The 19,511-nt window shown below is 33.5% G+C and overlaps 3 protein-coding genes and 1 pseudogene across 3 annotated transcripts; 2 read left to right on the forward strand and 2 right to left on the reverse strand.

Annotated features, from left to right (window-relative positions):
* The first annotated feature begins 6,764 nt into the window (after positions 1-6,764).
* On the forward strand, positions 6,765-8,764 carry ATPMEPCRB (Plant invertase/pectin methylesterase inhibitor superfamily). Its single transcript, XM_021425444.2, has 2 exons — positions 6,765-7,810; positions 7,929-8,764. Exons 1-2 carry the CDS (start codon positions 6,814-6,816, stop codon positions 8,618-8,620), a joined length of 1,689 nt encoding a protein of 562 aa, XP_021281119.1. The 5' UTR covers positions 6,765-6,813; the 3' UTR covers positions 8,621-8,764.
* A 2,026-nt stretch (positions 8,765-10,790) lies between these two features.
* LOC110414182 (Plant invertase/pectin methylesterase inhibitor superfamily protein) lies at positions 10,791-11,793 on the reverse strand. The gene has a single exon (XM_021425258.1). It carries the CDS (start codon positions 11,670-11,672, stop codon positions 11,127-11,129), a length of 546 nt encoding a protein of 181 aa, XP_021280933.1. The 5' UTR covers positions 11,673-11,793; the 3' UTR covers positions 10,791-11,126.
* Positions 11,794-12,475: 682 nt separating this feature from the next.
* On the forward strand, positions 12,476-13,407 carry LOC110413329 (plastid division protein PDV1 pseudogene; annotated as a pseudogene).
* A 2,908-nt stretch (positions 13,408-16,315) lies between these two features.
* LOC110414048 (RING-H2 finger protein ATL5-like) lies at positions 16,316-17,746 on the reverse strand. Its single transcript, XM_021425108.2, has one exon. It carries the CDS (start codon positions 17,377-17,379, stop codon positions 16,621-16,623), a length of 759 nt encoding a protein of 252 aa, XP_021280783.1. The 5' UTR covers positions 17,380-17,746; the 3' UTR covers positions 16,316-16,620.
* Positions 17,747-19,511: the final 1,765 nt, after the last annotated feature.

Here is a 19,511-nt window from a genome sequence, read left to right on the forward strand (position 1 = left end):
ATGTTGTTTAGAAATTAAAACCTGTAGAGTAGAACTTTTTAAGGACAGATAGCTTGCGGTGAATCTTTGTCTTGAATATGCAGAATGTGAACCATAATCATGAAAGTCAAGCAGGAGCACAATGTTCATGGCAAACTTGTGGCCTACAATTACTTTCTTCTATGAAATATACACTGTACCCGTGTCACAATTCGCAATGATGAAATTCGATGAACATGTTGTGAAAGAAGGAGCACAAAACGCTTAAAGTTCAATGGTTGTTACTTGTACCTTACCTAATAGAATGAGAAGGCTGAGCTGGACATATCACGAGTGCAATCTATAATTAGGACACAGTTTCCCTTATAATTAAATTATTCAAAACATTCCCCTAGCAGAATAGTGGAAGCAGACCATTTCAAGGAAGTTAATCTTACACAATATCAGAATATAATCAATTTGACGATGAAAAAGGAGTTTGGTTCAGTAAATGGTTTCATAAAATCTTTTCTCTAACAACATCATGAGTAAATTACGAATTAAAATCTTATGTGACGGTTAAATCTGTCGCATTATTACCTTTTCTATAATAATGAATAGGTTTTAATAACTTGAGAAATTAGAGGAAGCTTCTTCAATAAAAAAAGGGAGTTTGATACGTTTTACATTTGTCGAATTGATACAAAGAATCAATTTATAGAAGCTCTCTGTGTAATTTAAATGCAAAGTAATTCTCAGCACCCTAACTAGCATATTCACCACGACACAATTCCTGTCGGTATATCCAGACCCTTTAACGTTACCGCTACATCAACGTACATCAGGGGTCAAATCTTTCAAATTATAAAGAAACAAAGCATGAGAGACAAATAACTCCGAAATAAACGAGGCACGAGATTGAAATGTTGCCAGAAAAGTCGAAATTTGCAACAATGCACATGACAAAAGGGAGTTGGTACGTATGCCAAAAGCCATGCTTTGACAGAAAATAGGCGACACTTCTATGTAAAAAACGTTTGATTCACACATGTGACTTCAAGTTCCGATAAGGGAACAGTCATCACTGCTTTTATATATATATATATATATATATATATATGATTGATTGTACATTTCAAAAATTAAATCAGATCATAAACATGAAATTAGGCACCGAAAATCTGTGTTTTTTTTTTCCTTTTGTGACTATGTAATTAGAGGACTCTTTGAACTTTCTTTGTTAATTGAATAAAAGTCTATCATCATCAAATTAAGGATCCTTCATTTTTAATTTATAGTTTGGTAAATGGAGATGGTTATTTCTGTTTTCTAATTACAATGTTTCACGTGGGAATGAAGTCATTCAATAGTTAAGCAGTTTAGTTCTATGGCAGTGGCTTGGCATTGACAGATGACAGCACTGGAAATTCCCGAGGTTACGGTTGGTCATTTATATTGATTTCTTGCAGACGAGCAGTCACATTAATTTCCTTGATCAAAGAACAAAATAGACTTGGCGGGCGGGGTTTTTACTGTTCTAGGACGTAAAGGAAAAACTATGAGCAAAATAAAATGTCCTGAAAAACATTAAGAAATTGAAATTACATTACTCTATTGTGCTATTATGCAGATTTCATTAAACATGCATTTATGTGCACGTTGGTTCTCAGGCAATAATAGAGCGGCAAAAATAGTAATTGGCCATCACATGCCCATGCCATTCTCAAGTTCCCCTTCGCTAGCAAAAGATTCTTTTCATTTTTTAACCACCTATTCAGACAGTAACTATTTCTAGAACAGTGCTTCTCATCCCTATTACCAAAATGTGTTCGCAGATAAGACGCATATGTTCACTGGCTGGGCGGCCAGCCAACTGAGCCAAGAGTCTTTTTAAGTGTTTGTGGACTTTTCAAATTGGGTTGGGCTGGACTTGGCATTTTATGGTTCTACGTATTCCAACACGGCTACGTTTCTAACATTTCTTTGGTTGGACCTGGCTTGGATTCAGTAAGCTAATGGCAAACTTATAAGCTAGAAGCCTGGCCCAACCCATAAATAAATACTTTCAATTTTAATGGGTGAAGATTGCCGATGATGGCCTTTGGATTGTTTTTCATACGGCTCGGCAAGATTTTTAATTTATATAATTAATAATTATTTTAATTATAATTTAATCGATATGTGATAACTTTGTAGACATGCTTATAAAATTTAAAATATCCAGCAATTAATGTATAAATTGATTTTCTTCAAAGTTTGACTCAAATAATTAGTACTAGAATTACCAAACAAGAATTAGCTAGGATCTCATTTGTGCGAGTATAATCCTTTAGATCCTTATTTGAACTTGCAATTGTCAAAGCAGAAATTCCAATTTCTAATCATCAAAATATTTTTGGCAAATTTTTTTAAATAAAAGAATTGTATTTCCTTTCATAATTTCATTCATTGTTAATTATAACATTAAGCCTCATGCACACATCTAGGGTAGGTAGTATCCGGTCCTTTAATTATTAATTAATGTCTGGAACCAAGAGGGTTAAGGTGCAATATTTTTTGGGTAAGTAAGAGCTGTGCGTTATCTTATAAGTACGACTGCAGTCGAATATTTTTGAAACATATTATCTTATTGTCAATTTTAGATTTTTGTTGGATTCTAATTTTGATATATATATATATATATACATATATAATAAAAATAACAAGCTGAATTCACAAATTTAAATGGATAACCCAACTGGTGCACACCATTAAAATCTCAACAATTTCACTACTCACTCTTGCAAGGTATCTTAGAGCTTCTTTATATCATGTTAGGTTGACAAGATGAAGCTAGAAATTTTTTTATTGTGGGACCGAAAGATATAATATATATATATATATAAATATATATATAATAAAATAAAACTAAAACTAGTTAAAAATAATAAATATCAATATAAAAATCACATTGACAGAAAAAGGTCAATTTTTTATTTTAAAAAATAAAAGATAATAATGCTTATAATCTAGATAAAAAATTAAAGAGATAAATAATAGTAAAAAATTGACAAAGAAATATATCAATGTAGGGGCCCAAATTCTGGAGGAACGAAAATAGAACTTTACTTTTCATTGTGAGTGAAAAAACACGGTAAATTATGGGATTTACAATAGCTAATGGGGGCGAGGGCCCCATCATGCCCCCACCGTAATCCAGTCAAAGATGAGTATAATAACCCAACTGGTGGAGTTCCAAACTAAGTTTTGTACGATTGACTAATTATCTTTCTCATCCTCATGATTAGAAGTACAGTAATTTTTTTTCGTTATTACCCAAAGGTCAAAACCTAGAATTGAAGCAGTAGATTAAATGGACCATACGACTTCAAGAAAGTGACATTTTCCATTTATCATTTTTTTGTGCGTCATTTTCCAGCTGTGATATTCTACGTGCGGACAAAAGGGAAAAATACTTTACTTGAAACGCATAAACAAGTAAAGAATTGTAACTGTACAGTAAGTCGGTGTGATTGGATACAGAACTGGAGATCAACCGCCACGACCGACTACGACCGTTTAATAATTTAAAAAACTTAAAAGTAAAATATTATAATGATATCTTTTTTATTAAAATTAAAAATTTTGAATAATTAAATTTATATTTTTAATTTGATATATTTAAATATTTATTATAAAGTACCAAAAATATTTAATTATTATAATTATTTTATATTTTTAAATAATTGATATAAAATTAAAGTTAAATATCTAAATAAATTCTTGAACTATATAAAAAAATCAATTCGGCTCTTATATTTTTATTACGTTCAAATAAATTCTTGAATTTTTATTGTAAATTAGATAAGCCTCTTTATCAACCGTTGATTAATAGAATCAACGATACATGTGACACTTTTATATTATGTGATCTATTACGTGGTAGATGATATGACATTAAATATTATGGATTAGAATTTAAAAAATGATATAAAAGTATCACATATATCATTGATTAATAGAAGTCAGTCAATGGTTAGAGAGAGTGGCTTATTTGATCTGAAATAAAAATTCAATGGCTTATTTGACTCGAAATAAAAATTAGTGGGTTATTTAAACATAATAAAGGATAGGGGCTGAATTAATTTTTTTGACATAGTGCAGGGGTTTATTTAGGTATTTAGCATAAAATTAACAATTAAAATTTTTAATTTAAATAAATTAATTATCACATAAAATAAAAAAATAACAAAATAAAATAAATTCTAAATTAATGTAAAAAAGTCTATAAAAATTAGAACAATAATGCTTAATTATTGAATACTTATAGCAAATCATAAATGAGGTTTACAACTTTATAAAGATAATAGTATAACAGATTTCTTACATATTTTTGAAAAAAAATGAAATAATTAATTCATAATTAATAAGGATGTGAAAGTGAAAGAAAATAAATATTTATTAGATATGAGAGAATATTTAAATATTTTATTAATTATTTTAATTATTATATATTTTAAATATAATTAATTATATTGTTAATATAAAAATATCATATCTCTCTAAATGTGAGATCTAGAGCAGTTATTTAAGCGGCTTTACCCAAGCGCCGACTCTGCCAATGGCAGCGACACTCGAAATCCTCTAACCTTGAAACTAAAGCACCGCCAGCCTGTTTGGGTGTTCCAAAATTTAAAACTCCCAAATGCACCAACTTTTCTTATAATTTAAATAATGGATTAATAGTATTCCTCAAAATAAAAATAATGAGTTAATGCCTTTAAGTCACACAAGTTTGAATTCAAACTTTCTCCCTCCGGAAAAAAAGTAAGTATAATTTAAGATCTTGACGTTTTAATGCTGATCCAAATTCCTTTAACACTGTCATATATTAAATTTCTCATTAATCTTTCCATACTTAAGCTTTCTTCTTGTCTTATATGGAAAATGTGCTTCCTTAATTATTACTAATTGGGATCACTTTATTTGGAAACAAGTTGAAGCATTGATAAATATCTAAATGTAGGTTGCGGAAGCTTCATTAATTCTGCAGCCCATGTTTCCGCACAGAACTCCAACGTGTTTCAACGAGTATTAGGCATGCGAGTTCCGATCTGTTTTTTCATTTATGCAAAACCCACTTGTAATAGTCTTAAAATTTAAACGCATTGGAAGGCCTGCTTGGTTAAGGTCTATGGAAGGGTTTGGCAACTTGGCGTTGACTTTCTCATTACAGCTTCATTTTTTAAATGGGCAACACTTTATTCTGCAGTCTGCAACGCGTATTCTAGTCAAATCTAGAGGATACTTGCAGTATTTTATCTCTACTAAGTAATTAACTACTAACATAGCAAACGCCACTGACATCTGTAACATACACTATAAATCTACCTTTTATGGAAAGCTGGGTGTTGAGGCTGGGTTAATTATCAATTCTAGCTCCCAGGATAACAATAGGTACGTGATAACCTAGTGGCGGCTCATGATATTGCAAATACATTACTTAATTTACGTTTAAAGAAAGTGAGATCATAAGTCAATGGATGTTACGTTTTTACTTGTTTGACTTGGCTGATGATATATACGAATTGGATTTCTTTTTAGTTTTTGCTTTTTCTGGCCATCAACCAATGAGCACTTCAGCACACATTAGTTTTCATGACTTTGATGGTTAAATCCAAAACATATGTAAGACTACCGTCTTTTTGAGCGTGTTGACTAGGGTGTTCTAGCTTGTTATTTTACAAGAAACCAAACTGTCATGGCTGGCAAATCCAATCCCAAATCCACCGTCAATTACCTAACCCAATTCTTGGGCAAAAAGGGTGAGAACTTTAGGACATCTCGACAAAATGTTTGGGCTAAGGTTGACGTACTTTTGAGACTTTGCATGCATCAGTCGCGAATGAGAATTGAGATCACCAAATCACCTAAAATTGAAAGCATTTTAGCTTTAAGACCATTGGGAATTAGAGTCATTAAATGATGAAACGTGGCCAAGGTGGCCGGGCGCTTGTTTTATGGTTCACCGTGATGAATGATCTTATGTTACATCACTTAAAGTTTTTGGAATTTTAATGATTTTATTTCAAGTTGGATTTCTTCATTTGTTAATTAATTTAAACTGAATGATTATCATAATTTGTAGATTCATTCATTTCGACTTTTTATGTGAAAAAGAATTTATAGACTTATTTATTTAGATTATTATTACTTACTCTACACGTGAGAAGAGATATCGAGTGATGTTATATATATATACTATATTAATTATATTTTTAATGATTTTATATTTAAGTTGAATCTTTCTATCTATTAAGTTGGATGCTTAATACAATAAAACAAACTCCTCAACATCACTAGCTACCTACCCAATTTTGGTGATATAATATCCATCTTCAATTAGTTTTAACTTTGTTATATTTGGTTTTCATCAACACATAGGGTTAGTGGTGAAAGATTAGGCTAAAGCTCATAAACATTTTGCACGACCAAGCAGGCACCGATGGAAAATTCCAATGGAATTAGGCAAAGTAGGACAATTCCCGCACCAAGAATAAAATTAGATGTTTTGGTAGTAGGTATATTGAAAACTCGCGTAACAGCTAGCTTGGCTTCCCCGATGGTGGATTAGAATTGAGGACATCATGCTCGAGGAGGACGACGCGTTTTTAATAAAGTCTTAGCAGTTGACTTCAATTTGTAAATGAATTAATGGTTTACCCTCTAAAATTCCCATACAAAAGAGACAGTGTTTTACTATATACCATGCTTGAGGTAGAATCTACCTACTTTCTCCCCATTATATAAACCCAATCCACTAACACAAATCCTCCCAAATCAGCTGATCAGCTCTCCTTTGTTAAAGAAAAAGCTATGGCTTCCATGCTCTGCTCTCTTCTTACAATATCTCTCTTCATTCTTCTCCCTTTATTCATCTCTCCTTCTCTTGCAGATGCTCCCCCATCTGATCCTGTCTCACCAGGAACCATTTGCAAGTCCACCCCAGACCCTTCCTATTGCAGATCTGTCCTCCCTAATCAAACCACCAATGTCTACAACTATGGTCGCTTCTCTGTTCGCAAATCTCTGTCACAGTCTCAAAAATTCCTCAAACTTGTTGATAATTATCTAACAAAATACCAATCCTCGTTATCAACATCTGCAATTCGTGCTTTAGAGGATTGCCGCTTTCTAGCTGGCCTGAACATTGATTTTCTGTTGAGCTCCTTCAAAACTGTCAGTGCCACTAGTAAAATTCTGTCCCCCGTGGAAGCTGAGGACATACAAACCTTGCTTAGTGCTATTTTAACTAACCAGCAGACCTGTTTGGACGGTATACAATCTACTGCTTCAGCTTGGAGCATAAGGAACGGCCTCGCGGTTCCTATGACAAATGACACAAAACTCTACAGTGTGTCTCTGGCTCTTTTTACAAAGGGATGGGTTCCTAAGAGGAAGAGAAAGGCCGCATGGCAGCCTAGTAGCAAGCAGCTAGCATTCAAACATGGGCGTTTGCTTCTGAAAATGTCGAGCCGTGCACGATCAATTTATGAGACCGTAAGCAGAAGAAAGCTTCTTCAGACGACTGATGCTGATGAGGTCTTGGTGAGTAACATTGTGACGGTGAGTCAGGACGGAAGCGGAAATTTCACTAGCATTAACGATGCTATATCTGCAGCTCCAAACAACACCAATGGTATAAATGGTTACTTCTTGATTTACATCACTGCCGGTGTTTACCAAGAGTACATTTCCATCGCTAAGAACAAAAAATACTTGATGATGGTCGGGGATGGTATCAATCAGACAATTATCACCGGAAACCGTAGCGTTGTTGATGGATGGACAACATTTAACTCCGCAACTTTTGGTAAGTTTTAATTCAAGAACCATTTAAATAACTACAAGTGAACTGCACAAATTTTCACATCTTCCTGTCTGACAAATATGAGCCTAATTAATCTGACAAAATTTGTTTAATATTACAGCCGTTGTGGCTCCAAATTTTGTTGCGGTAAACATAACTTTTCAGAACACAGCCGGAGCAATCAAGCATCAGGCCGTAGCAGTTCGAAATGGGGCTGATTTGTCCGCATTCTATAGCTGCAGTTTCGAAGGATTCCAGGATACTTTGTATACTCATTCCCTAAGGCAGTTTTATAGAGAATGTGACATCTACGGCACTGTTGATTTTATATTTGGAAACGCAGCCGTTGTTTTCCAGAACTGCAACATATATCCTCGACTCCCAATGAGTGGACAATTTAATGCCATCACTGCACAGGGCCGAACCGATCCTAACCAGAACACAGGCACATCGATTCATGACTGCAATATCGTGGCTGCTGATGATCTGGCCTCGAGCAATACCACCTTTCAAACGTATCTAGGGAGACCTTGGAAAGAGTATTCGAGGACTGTATACATGCAGAATTACATGGGAAGTTTGATACATCCTGCTGGTTGGAAGGAATGGAATGGAACTTTTGCCCTGAGTACATTATACTATGCCGAGTATGACAACAGAGGACCTGGATCAAACACTTCCAGTAGGGTCACGTGGTCTGGTTACCGTGTGATTAATTCTACCGATGCTGCTAATTTTACCGTGTCTGGCTTCTTGTTGGGAGACGACTGGTTACCAAATTCGGGAGTACCTTACACTGCAAGCTTATTATGAGCAACTAATCAACAGATGAAGTTACGTTCTTTCATTTTTTTTGTTGGGTCATTGTTTTTCTGATGTAATAAGCGCGAAAATACCTGACCTATTCAAGTTTACAGCTCGGTATTTGTCGATATTGAATGTTAATTGATATTTATACTTCGAATTCTTAATTGAAAAAAGCAATAAGGCTATTCACCTACTCATTCATGCTATATCTAACGTCTTCCCACGTTGATTGAACAGGACAAGAACACTGAAATGTTTGTGCTGGCCACTAAACTGCGAGCTAGTTGGATGGTTGCCTATAACTGACTGGGGGAAATTACTAATATTTAAAAGACAAAAACTCCATATGAGAAGTATTTTTTTCTCACATATATGTTTATAATTTCATCGAATATGCCAATTGATGGCAATTTCTGTACTTAAGGCTAATTGGAAGCATAACATAAACCTAACTATTTGTGAAATTTTAAGACTCTATGATTATATATTGAAGTTTGTTGGTGAATAACCGGATTAATTAATTGAAAGGACCCTGTTGTCGTGTCCAACTCTTAATTAATAATCAAAGAGCGTGTAATTGTCGCTTCCTTTAGAAAAAGTTGTTAAAAAATGGGCTCCTCGACATGCAATGAAGAGGAGTGTGGATTACATACTAAAACATTAATATTTTGATCAATTATTAATTTCTTTAGTTTTTTTGAGAGTTTTTATTTTGATTATTTGGCTTTAAAAAATTACGATAAGATCATCAACATTTATAAAAATTAATATTTTGATCACTCAATCACTAAAATTTAATCGATATTTGACATGAATTTTTAAAAACAGTTAATTTTGATCACCTGATGTGGACATGCCACGTGCAAGATGTATCGTAACATGACAAATGAGATAGCATGGACCTATCATAATTAAGGTTGACTAACTTGAAAAGTCACATTGGATAATCAATAGTTCTTAACAATTAAATGATTAAAATATTAATTTTTATAAATATTAGTGATCAAAACATGATTTTTTTAAAATTGAATGACTAAAACAAAAATTTTCAAAAAAATAAAATAAGCGACTACCCAAATATCTTCAAATTGGAAAATGACAAGTTTCCTAGATAAATCCACCAGGCACCAAAAAGGAAGTTCCTTGGAGGAACTCCAACCAACATTAAAATTGTCCAGGTCATTAGATAGAGTTTCCCCTGCAGACCTGTGTTAGTTATCCATTCCAATCATCTATAATTGGTTCTTTTTTTTTTTTCTTTTGTTCGTTTTTGAACAAATAATTGGTATTACAACTTACTTTGGAAGGAACAAGTTCAAGGATTTATTAGAAAACGTAATATGCATTTTAAGGTCACTGACAAAAGAAGAAATTTCATTTTAAATGGACGCGACAACGTGTTTGTTCCCCATCTTTCTTTAGGAATTAAAAATAAATTTTCGATCCCCATATTGGTCGATAAGCTTTATAGGACTATTCCATGTTCGATATATATAGGTTCGCCACCAAATGGCTAACCAAATGTTAGAAAAGTACTCTGTAACCTAATATTTATTATTATCAAGAAAATTGTTTTGGATCTGTCTTGGCCAATAGCAAGCTAGCCTCCTGCAGGCAGTGGTTTCTCTCCGTTCTTAGTAAAGATTCTTATCATCTTAATTTGCCTCTGATTAAGATGGGAGGATGGAAGGGGATGGGGGAAAATTTGAAAGAAAATTATTTTTATTAGTGTTTGGTTATAGAGAAAAGTAAGAGGAAACAAGTTAAGAGAGCTTATCATTTTTCATCCTTATTCATAAAACCAAATTATTTCAAATTGAAAATATTAAAGAATTGAAAGAGAACTGCACTGAGTCAAGTGTAACATATTAACAAGATTGTCGATAATTTTTTAAATTGTTTCTTTTAACCTTAACTTACAAAAAAAAATGATTTTCATTTTTTTCCCTTCTTTTTTCAATTAGACCAAGCAATGGACAGAATTACTTTTTCATCCCATGATCTTCCATCTTTCCTACCAAGCATTCCAATGATAAGAAAAAAATATATATTTTCCAATTTTCCTTTTTTTTTTTGTCCATTCTACCATGCCTCTGAAGAAGAGATATAAATTTAAGATCAAATTAATTAGAAAACTTAACGCAATTATACATTAACTATTTTGTTCTGTTCTTGGATGATGCCAATATATGCCACAGAATGTTTAAATACACAGCAAAACTTACCGTTAGTAGTTTTCACCTAAATAATTACAATAATATTGGTACAGGGTCCAAGAGCAAGCAACGATATCCAATCGTCTTCAGCTCCAAGAACCGGTATTTTGATCGCTTAATTATATCCTTGCAATAGCATTGACCTCTCATTTCCACAATTACATGAAACTTGCTAGCAAGGCAACACCTTAATTGATGCACCAGACTTTTAGCACCGTTAATTTGATTACAGAAATTATTATGAGCTAATAAAAGTAGTACAAACTTGATAGCAGCAAATGAAGCTTGGGGTTACATCACTTTGTAGCCAAAAGATTGACGATGTCCAAGGCATTGCTACAAAGTTTGAGAAAAATGTTGTTCCTACTAAACAGCTCCAATTCGTTACCGGGGCTTTGCTTGAGCCCAGACTCACAAGTGGTTGCATCGGTAATGGCAGCTTCCAACCAGACTTGCGCATCTTTGTAATCCTTTGATACCAGGGCTGCCAGGGAGTCATCAAGCTGCTGCGTCGTGGATAAGTAATTTTCCGAGCAATCCTGGAAGTTCTGCTCGACGGTAGGTTCCAAATTTGAGCCATCGAGTATCTTCTTGATGTAGACGGATGTGTCTGAGCCATTGTTGGAAGCGACCTTGACTGCTATCAAGGCAAGGGCAGCTAGGTCAGCGTCTTGGCTGGCATGTTCAGCCTCAAGGCTTGAGATACAGAGATCCTTGTATCTCGCCTTTTGACAGGCTTCAGCAATTAAATTGTTTTGATCAGCAGCATTTAGTAAGGGCAAGAAGGAGAGGCAAAGGGAGAAAGAAAAAAGCAAGGCAACACTATTGGTGATGGGCTTCATAGTTTTCTCCTCTAGTTTCTGGCTTTCTGCTCCGGACTTTGGAATTTTTGGAAGGAATCGTGATCTTAGATGGCGCTTTAAACGATGAATGAAAAAAATGTGGGATGGAAACTTGTTATTCAAAACAATGTTTAGTACCTACCTTCGTACAACACTCTGTCTAAAAATGGTGGGATGTTAAACAGATTCAGGAAAGAGCATACGACCGCTAACCCAAGACAGATGCGCTTAGCCACTCGTAAATGAAGTTGTTTCTGAGGTTGAATAAACGCGTACAACACGCTAAGTTCACTGGCTTCACATCCATGAAGGTTTAACAAATTGAAAATACTGGTTTTATATGCCCTATTTTAGACATGATTTTTTCTTTTTTTTTTTGGAAAGGGAAGAATAAGATTTCATTACTGTAAATTCCTTTACAAAGTCTACCAGCCCTGGGGTAGTGAGCAAGTAACTCATACCAGGGGACAAGAAACCCCTATCAAAACTGTTACCTGTGAAAGGAAAAAGAAACACGAGCAATTTATCCCAGGTTGCTAATGGGATCAACTTCCTATAACAATGCAAAGACTCCCATTCAAAACAAAAAGGACAAGGAGTCAAATAAGACTTATCGCACTACAACCCAGTCGCTATTTTCTACACAAAACCGAAAATCGATTTAGACTAGTAACTTAGGGGATTGCCTCATTGCCTTAAAGCGTCAGCAGTGCTACGCTTTTTTGGATGGATTGACCCAGTGATGCTTGAAAAGCTCGAAATCTTGTCTAAATCTGTTGCTAAAATGGCATACTACTATAGAAATGAAATGGGATATGGTGACCGAGGAAATCGAGGCAGTTCAGGAGAAAAGCTGAGACTTACGCAACAAGCTCAGCGACGCCATTCACTCGATTTCTCGAGCTCACTTCCTTAACTCCATGAAAGCCCTCGGAAAATCAAACAACAACGACGTCGTCGGCGACGGTAACCGGAACGGGTTCGTGTTGGTGAAGGACTTTCGAATCGACGATGGTGACTCCGCCATTCAAGAGGCCAACAGTCTCAATACTATCAGAACCGCTTTCGAGAATCTCGAAGACCAGCTCGAAATTTTCCAGACAGTACACACACAGCATCGGGCTGAGAGAGATGCTGCCATTGCAGGATTAGAACAAAGCCGGAAAATTCTTGCATTGAGATTGGCTGAGCACCATCGTAAGAAGTAAAAAGTAATTGATGAAGCTCTAGCTTTTGTGCGAGATGCACATGATGTTAGCCGTTTTGTTTCACCTGAAAACCTTTACAGTACACCAGTTAGTCCATCTGGCCTGGGGAGAATCTTGTGTCACACGGAGGGAAGCGCTCTAATATGCTAACCAAAGTTGTTGTTTCTAGTTTCAACTTTGCTAAGCAATGCCTAAAATTTGACCATATGGGTGGGATACTAAGCGATACAGCTTTATTCACTGTTAGCATGGTAGCAATGCTGCATCTGCATCAGATTGCTTATACAGAGCATCCAGCGAAACAAGAAGATAGCATCAACAGGCACAGAAATGTGAGAAAGAATTCTCAACTAGAAGGGCCTTCATCCTATGATCGTTTGAACCACTTGGATGTGTTTTCGGCCCGGGGCATGTTAGCAAAGAATTGCTCCTTTTATTTATATACTGTCCTAGTTGGAGCTGTTGTCAAAATGCTGATTGCCCTCGTTGATATTGTTGTTGAGGCATATCCTTGTAAGAAATCATAGTGAAGCAGGTAGTCAGTTTACAGAGTATTATGTTTTCCTTACCTCCACAATTCTCTGTATATCCCTATTATTAATTGATGCCTTGTATGTATATGCATGCCTAATCTTACTCTCTCAAAGAAAATGGCAAACAACTATATATTAAGAAAAAGGAAAAAAAAACTTTGTTAAAACAGTTACGATAGCCCACACATATTGGGCTTTCCTCGCGTGCTGTTAGGCTAAACTCTAGGCCAGCATTTCAATGCCATAAAACCAACCCAACTCCATACCGGCCCACCCCATCCAGAAAAGAAAAAACTCCGTCTATAGGCAAATAGCTTTTACGATTTCAATTATAAGGTAAAATTCAAAAACCCCCTTCCAATTATTTTAAAAGAATATTTTGATTTTTTTATTTTAAAATAAATTTTTATCCACTGTTAATATTCTTAATCAACTGTTAAAAAATCAATCTAATACTACATAAATATTTTAAACACAAATACTTTCTTTTATAAAAAAACATATTATCTCGTTTCTCTTTCAAAAACCTTCATAAAAAAAATAAAAAAATTTGATATGCTTTCTTCAAATTTTCATCTTTTTTATTTCGATCCACCTAAAAAATTTTGTAATAATCAATACCTATTTTTGAATTCCTTTTTTCTTCATGTAATTGAAGAATTTTCTCTTCTCTCTTTGCATTTTGTTATTTTTTTCTTTTTCTTTTTCTCACAACTTTAATTTTTTTTTAATTATTGTATTCTTATGGGACGAAGTTACAAAGTGTCGTTACAAGTTTTGCACAACATGCAACCCCCCTTACTATTGGTGTCAATACAAAATACCAACACCATCACAATTAAATGATTGTCAAACTTAAACATAATAACAGCATATACAATACCACTAATTAATAAGATCACCTATTACATAGACTTTTAAATTTTCTGTAATATCAACAAGGCCTCTTTACACCAACATAAAAAATTTCATCAGATTTTAAAAATTACAAGAATTGAATCCTGCACACAAAAAAAAACCTACACTAAGATCATCAGATTTTTTTCTTATCAAGATTTTTGGAAGAGGATGAGTAGATTTTTTTTTTCAAAAATAATATGCTTAAATTGAAAAAAATGTATATAAAAGCTATTTGTGCCTTTAAACATTTATGTGATATTGAGTTCAATTTTTTTAAAGTATTGATTAACAATGTTAATAGTCAAATGATTAAAAATATTACTTCAAAATAAATTATTAAAGTGTCTTTTTAGAGTGATTAAAGAGAACATTTAAAATTTACCCTTCAATTACACATCTTCTTTTAATAAATCTTTAATCTTTTTTTAAAATAATATTATAAAATCAGCATGTAACTTAACTAATGAAACAGAGGAATTTCTTTGGATAATGGAGTCTGGGTGACTTAGGGTCATAACTAATAACAAGATATATAAGTCGTAAAAAAGGGTAAAAAGATACGAAATGTGTAAATTATACTAGTATAACTTGATTTCTTTTTCTATAAATATAAATTATAATTTCTTTTAATGACTTGTGATCACTTTTAGTTTGTTGTTTTCATAATAATTGATATTTATATTAATATTTAAAAATTAAATGTCAAGTTTAGTGTCAAAAGTCAAATGACACCAATAAAAATCAATAAAAAAATTAATGAACAAAGGATTTTAATGTCTATCCCTATATAATTAATGTCTTCTTACTTCTTCATCTCAGATATTGAACTTACCTTTCTGGCCTTCACGCAAAAGTCATAACAATACATGTCAAAGTAATACTATTAGTCTAAAAAGATTTAAATGTCAAAACCACCTTAATCCTAGTACGACTTCAACACAAAAGTTTGCCTCTTTCACATTTCTCTCTCTCAAATATTTATGTTTTATCTTTCAATTTTTGATGTGCGTGTCTGCAAAGTAAACTTTGAAAAAATAGGGGTGTCTATGCCCACTTGCTAGTTATAGAAAAGCCTTTTTAATAATTTCTCAGTTCTCTTTATTATATAATAAATACATAAAAAAATATTTCAATATGTGAGTGTGCACGGCTCAAAGTTATTGTTCACGAGTTACTCAATCTTCTCTAATCAATAGTCAAAGTCAATGCTTTCGTTTGATAAAAGCTCAGTCGAGTTCAATTTTGTAATATTCAATTTCGAGTGATTCATAAATTTTTTAAAATTTTAATAATATAGATATACATATTTAAGTAAAATATAATATTTGTTTTATCTATTTTAAATTTTTATTTCAAACTTGAATTTGAATTGAGTTCCAAAATTTACTATATAAATTAATAATGATTAACCTAGATCAAGTTAAACTCGAACAACTCAGATTATTTTTCGAATTGAACTCTAATAAAAATAAAATAAAATTCAATCTCGAATTTATTGATAGGGACGAACTTAAACTTGAATCTGTAACAACTCACCTCTGACTCGTTTGCACATGTAATAATATGGGAGTATAAAATATCTAGAAAAGTGAACCTAAATGGCTAAATCTATCCACAAAAATAAAAAGGTTACTCTAGGATTTAAGATGGGCCTAAATTTTCTTGTGAGTTGACTTTTCAAAAGTACTAATCTATTAATAATAATAATAAATGGATCTTATATAAAAAATTAATATACCCAATAAGGAGAGAAATTAAGCAAGCATGTATAGTATTCCTTTATGACTAATCAATAATCGGTCACTTTGCTACTAAAAGGTGTTTCGTTGCGCATCTCATAGTGAAACTTGGGTTGACAATTGGAACTAGTTAGCATCTTAATTCGTCTAAAGTTTCGTACAACAAATAAAAATGTTGTTATAAGTCAAAATCTTACATTTTGTTATAATTAGCTTTAAATAAAACTTTAATCTTTAAACTTTATGTTTTACTTTTTAATTATATTTCGAAATTACTGGAACTAGTTAGCGTTACATCTGAAAAATCACTCTTTAGATTTGTTACTTTTCAGTCAAAGCAGTCCCTTCATTTTCAGCCCAGATTGAACTGCGGAGGCACATCGAACAAAAGTGTACAGATTTACAGCTAGAGCTACTCAAACCGTGCAATAATTGCCACGTTTACAAAAGCAAAACGCCAGGTGTCTTCAAGAACTGCGTCTTTTCTGACGGCGAGTCTTGTTTCTTTCCTCTCTTGCAAGAGACACCGGAATATGCCATTGTTGAGGACAATTTTTTTTAGATTATACTACTCCTGTCCTACCCAAATCCTCTTCAGACTCAGAATCCGATTACCCGTAACCGAGCCCGAACCCACATCCGCAACACCCGTTAATCTGTCTTCTCCAGTGGTGACCTCTACAAGAATTCCCAGCCCCCCTAGGTCCGATGTTTTCATGGGGCAACTCTCCGGCTTGAATGACAACGGCGAAGATGAAGACGACGAAGTAGCGGCGGAAGAGCTATTCATTTCAATATCTTCTCTTGGAGGCTCTGAACCAGCTGCAGCCACTGGAAAAACCGTCTGGTCTAATGTTTTAGGTGGATTGACCAGAATATCAGCTTGGACCGGAGCTCTGCAGAGTGGACAGTTAGAGTGACTATAAAACCACATGTCGATGCAATCAACGTGGAAGGTGTGATTACACTTAGGCAAAACGCGGGCTTCCTCGTCGTTCTCGAACTCGGCCAAGCAAACGGCGCATTCAAGTGGAGGGAAATGATTGGCTTTTGCGGAGTAAATAAAAGTAGGGATCGTTTTAATGACAGAAGGATCCAAACCTTTGGATGCAACCGTGGTCGAAGTAGCAGTGGAAATGGGGAACAAGTGCTGAGCACGACGGCGGATGTAACGGAGACGGCGGTTGCGGAAGAAGATACGAGTGTAGTTGTGGAAGCAGAGTATGATAAGTAATGCTACGAAGAGAACGATACCTGTGCAGAGCATTACTTTGCCATTAAGAGCATAATTAATGTGTTTCCTAGGTAAGTCTGTGTAGTCATCCATGAAAGATAGAGAAAGAAACTAAGGAAGGGTATGGGAGAAAGGAGAAAGAGAGACTGGTCGGCAGGGGATTTATGGGCGAGAAGCGAGAGAAGAAGGAAAGAGAATGGTAGAGGAAGGTTCCTAGTTGATGAGTTTGATGGGTATGGATTTCTTTGTCTTCGATTTTCGGCTTCGACGAGTGAAAATGGTAAACCTGGCTGGCTTTTATTATTCCATCAGCCGCCAGTTATCCTGAATGTATATCCTGTTAAGCCCGGGAGGTGAATTTACTTGTAGCCCAACTTCTGTACACTTTTTTGGAAAAAGGTGAACTCTTTTTTTATTTACGTTAATAGGAATACTAAAAAAACTTTTATTGAGAAAATTGTCAAAAATAATTTCATTGTCCATTTGAGGGATACTAAGAAAATTACTGTTAGAGGAAATTGTAAGAAATAACTATATTGTCCATTTCAGAAATAATTTTTAATATAAAGTTAATTAATTTTAACTAATTTTAATCATAAAATGATAAAAATACCTTTAAAATCATTTTAAACAAATTAAATACTTTTAACTTTTCTCTCTCGCCATTCATCTCCTTTACTTCCCATTTTACTGTGCTATCCATTTTTCTTTCTTCTCATCTAACTTTTTTTAATTTTACCACTACCATTATTTTTTTATTTATCTCTAGTCATCTAGTCATCAATTTATATATCAAAAAGTACGATATGAAAGGTAATAATATATTTTTGGGTTTATTGATTTACATTCATAAAACTCTCACTTTGTCTATTTCTCGCCATCTCATCATCAATCTATATCAAAAAGCATAACATGGTGAGTAATAATGGGTTTTTAAATATTAAGTTTTTTCAGTGATTCAAATTTGGTAAAACATATCTTAGTGTGTAACAAAGTGATTTATGTCTTGGTATATAACATCAATAAGAAGAGGTATTCGAGCATTTGGCTCATTAGTTGGTGCATTATCTCCCTACCTAAAGAGCGGAGTTTGAATTCACCCTCCCCCAATTATATATATAAAAAAAATTAGTAGGAAGAGGAAGCTTTAGTATGTAATATATGGTACTGAAGCCTTAACCTTTGCATATAACATCTAGTGGTAAAGCTTTGACGACATGTAACATCTTGTGGTGAAACTTTGACCTTACCATGCAACATCTGATGGTGAAGCTTTAACCTTGGCATTTAACATTTAATGTTAAAGCTTGGTATTGATGTGTAACGTCTAGTGCTGAAGTTTTGATGTTGCTTAATTTGTTTGAACATGATGTGTAATAATAACATTTTTTAAATATGTAACTTTTTTGTATCTTACTACAACATAAATTCTTGGAGTTAAAGTGAGTAACAATTTTTTTTTCAACTATAACAACATTTTTTATTAACCTGACCTAAAATAACAACACTTATAAATGTAATTTAATCTCTATCTTTGTATTTCAATAAGTTATAAACACTTGGAGTTAAACACCTTCACAATAGAGATAAAGTTTAAAATAAAAAAAGAATTTGACATGCAAAGGAAAATGTATTAAAAAATTATTCAACGTTAACATTACTACTGCGGTGAAATGGTTGGGATGAAATGGATTTGGATAAAAAGATACTATCAAAATCTTCAAATTTAGATCATTAGCTTTTAAGTTATTTTATTTGTTACATTTCCTATAATCATAAAAAAGATTCAGTACCGGATATTACATGTTAAAGTCAAAGCTTCAACATTATATATTACACATTAAAGCTTCCTTCTTCCTACTGATGTTACACGTCAGAGCATAAATCTGTTTGTTTCACGTTAAGGCATATTCTATTAGAATTGAATTATTGAAAAAACTTAACATTCATAAACTCTGAAACCCGTTGTTACACATTATATCATACTTTTTAGTTTGTAGATCAACGATGAGATGACGAGACATAGATAGAGAAAGTGTTTTGTGAATGCAAACCAATAAATACAAAAGTATATTGTTATTTTCATGTCATGCTCTTTGATCATATAATGAGATGATGAGAGATAGATAGAATGATAATACTTGTGGTAAAATTAGAGAAAGTTGGATGATGAGAGAAAAAAAAAAAAGCACAGAAAAATAGGGAGCAAAATAGAGGAATGGCAT

Source organism: Theobroma umbraticum, unplaced genomic scaffold (genome assembly GCF_002168275.2).
Source record: "Theobroma umbraticum cultivar Fairchild unplaced genomic scaffold, ASM216827v3 scaffold_4.1, whole genome shotgun sequence".
Classification (NCBI taxonomy): Eukaryota; Viridiplantae; Streptophyta; class Magnoliopsida; order Malvales; family Malvaceae; genus Theobroma; species Theobroma umbraticum.

Bases quoted from the DNA above. Each gene is read 5' to 3' on its own strand.
- ATPMEPCRB (XM_021425444.2), top strand. From the start codon at position 6,814: ATGGCTTCCATGCTCTGCTCTCTTCTTACAATATCTCTCTTCATTCTT. The intron at 7,811-7,928 runs GTAAGTTTTAAT...TTAATATTACAG, and splicing joins ATTTAACTCCGCAACTTTTG to CCGTTGTGGCTCCAAATTTT.
- LOC110414182 (XM_021425258.1), bottom strand. From the start codon at position 11,672: ATGAAGCCCATCACCAATAGTGTTGCCTTGCTTTTTTCTTTCTCCCTT.
- LOC110414048 (XM_021425108.2), bottom strand. From the start codon at position 17,379: ATGGATGACTACACAGACTTACCTAGGAAACACATTAATTATGCTCTT.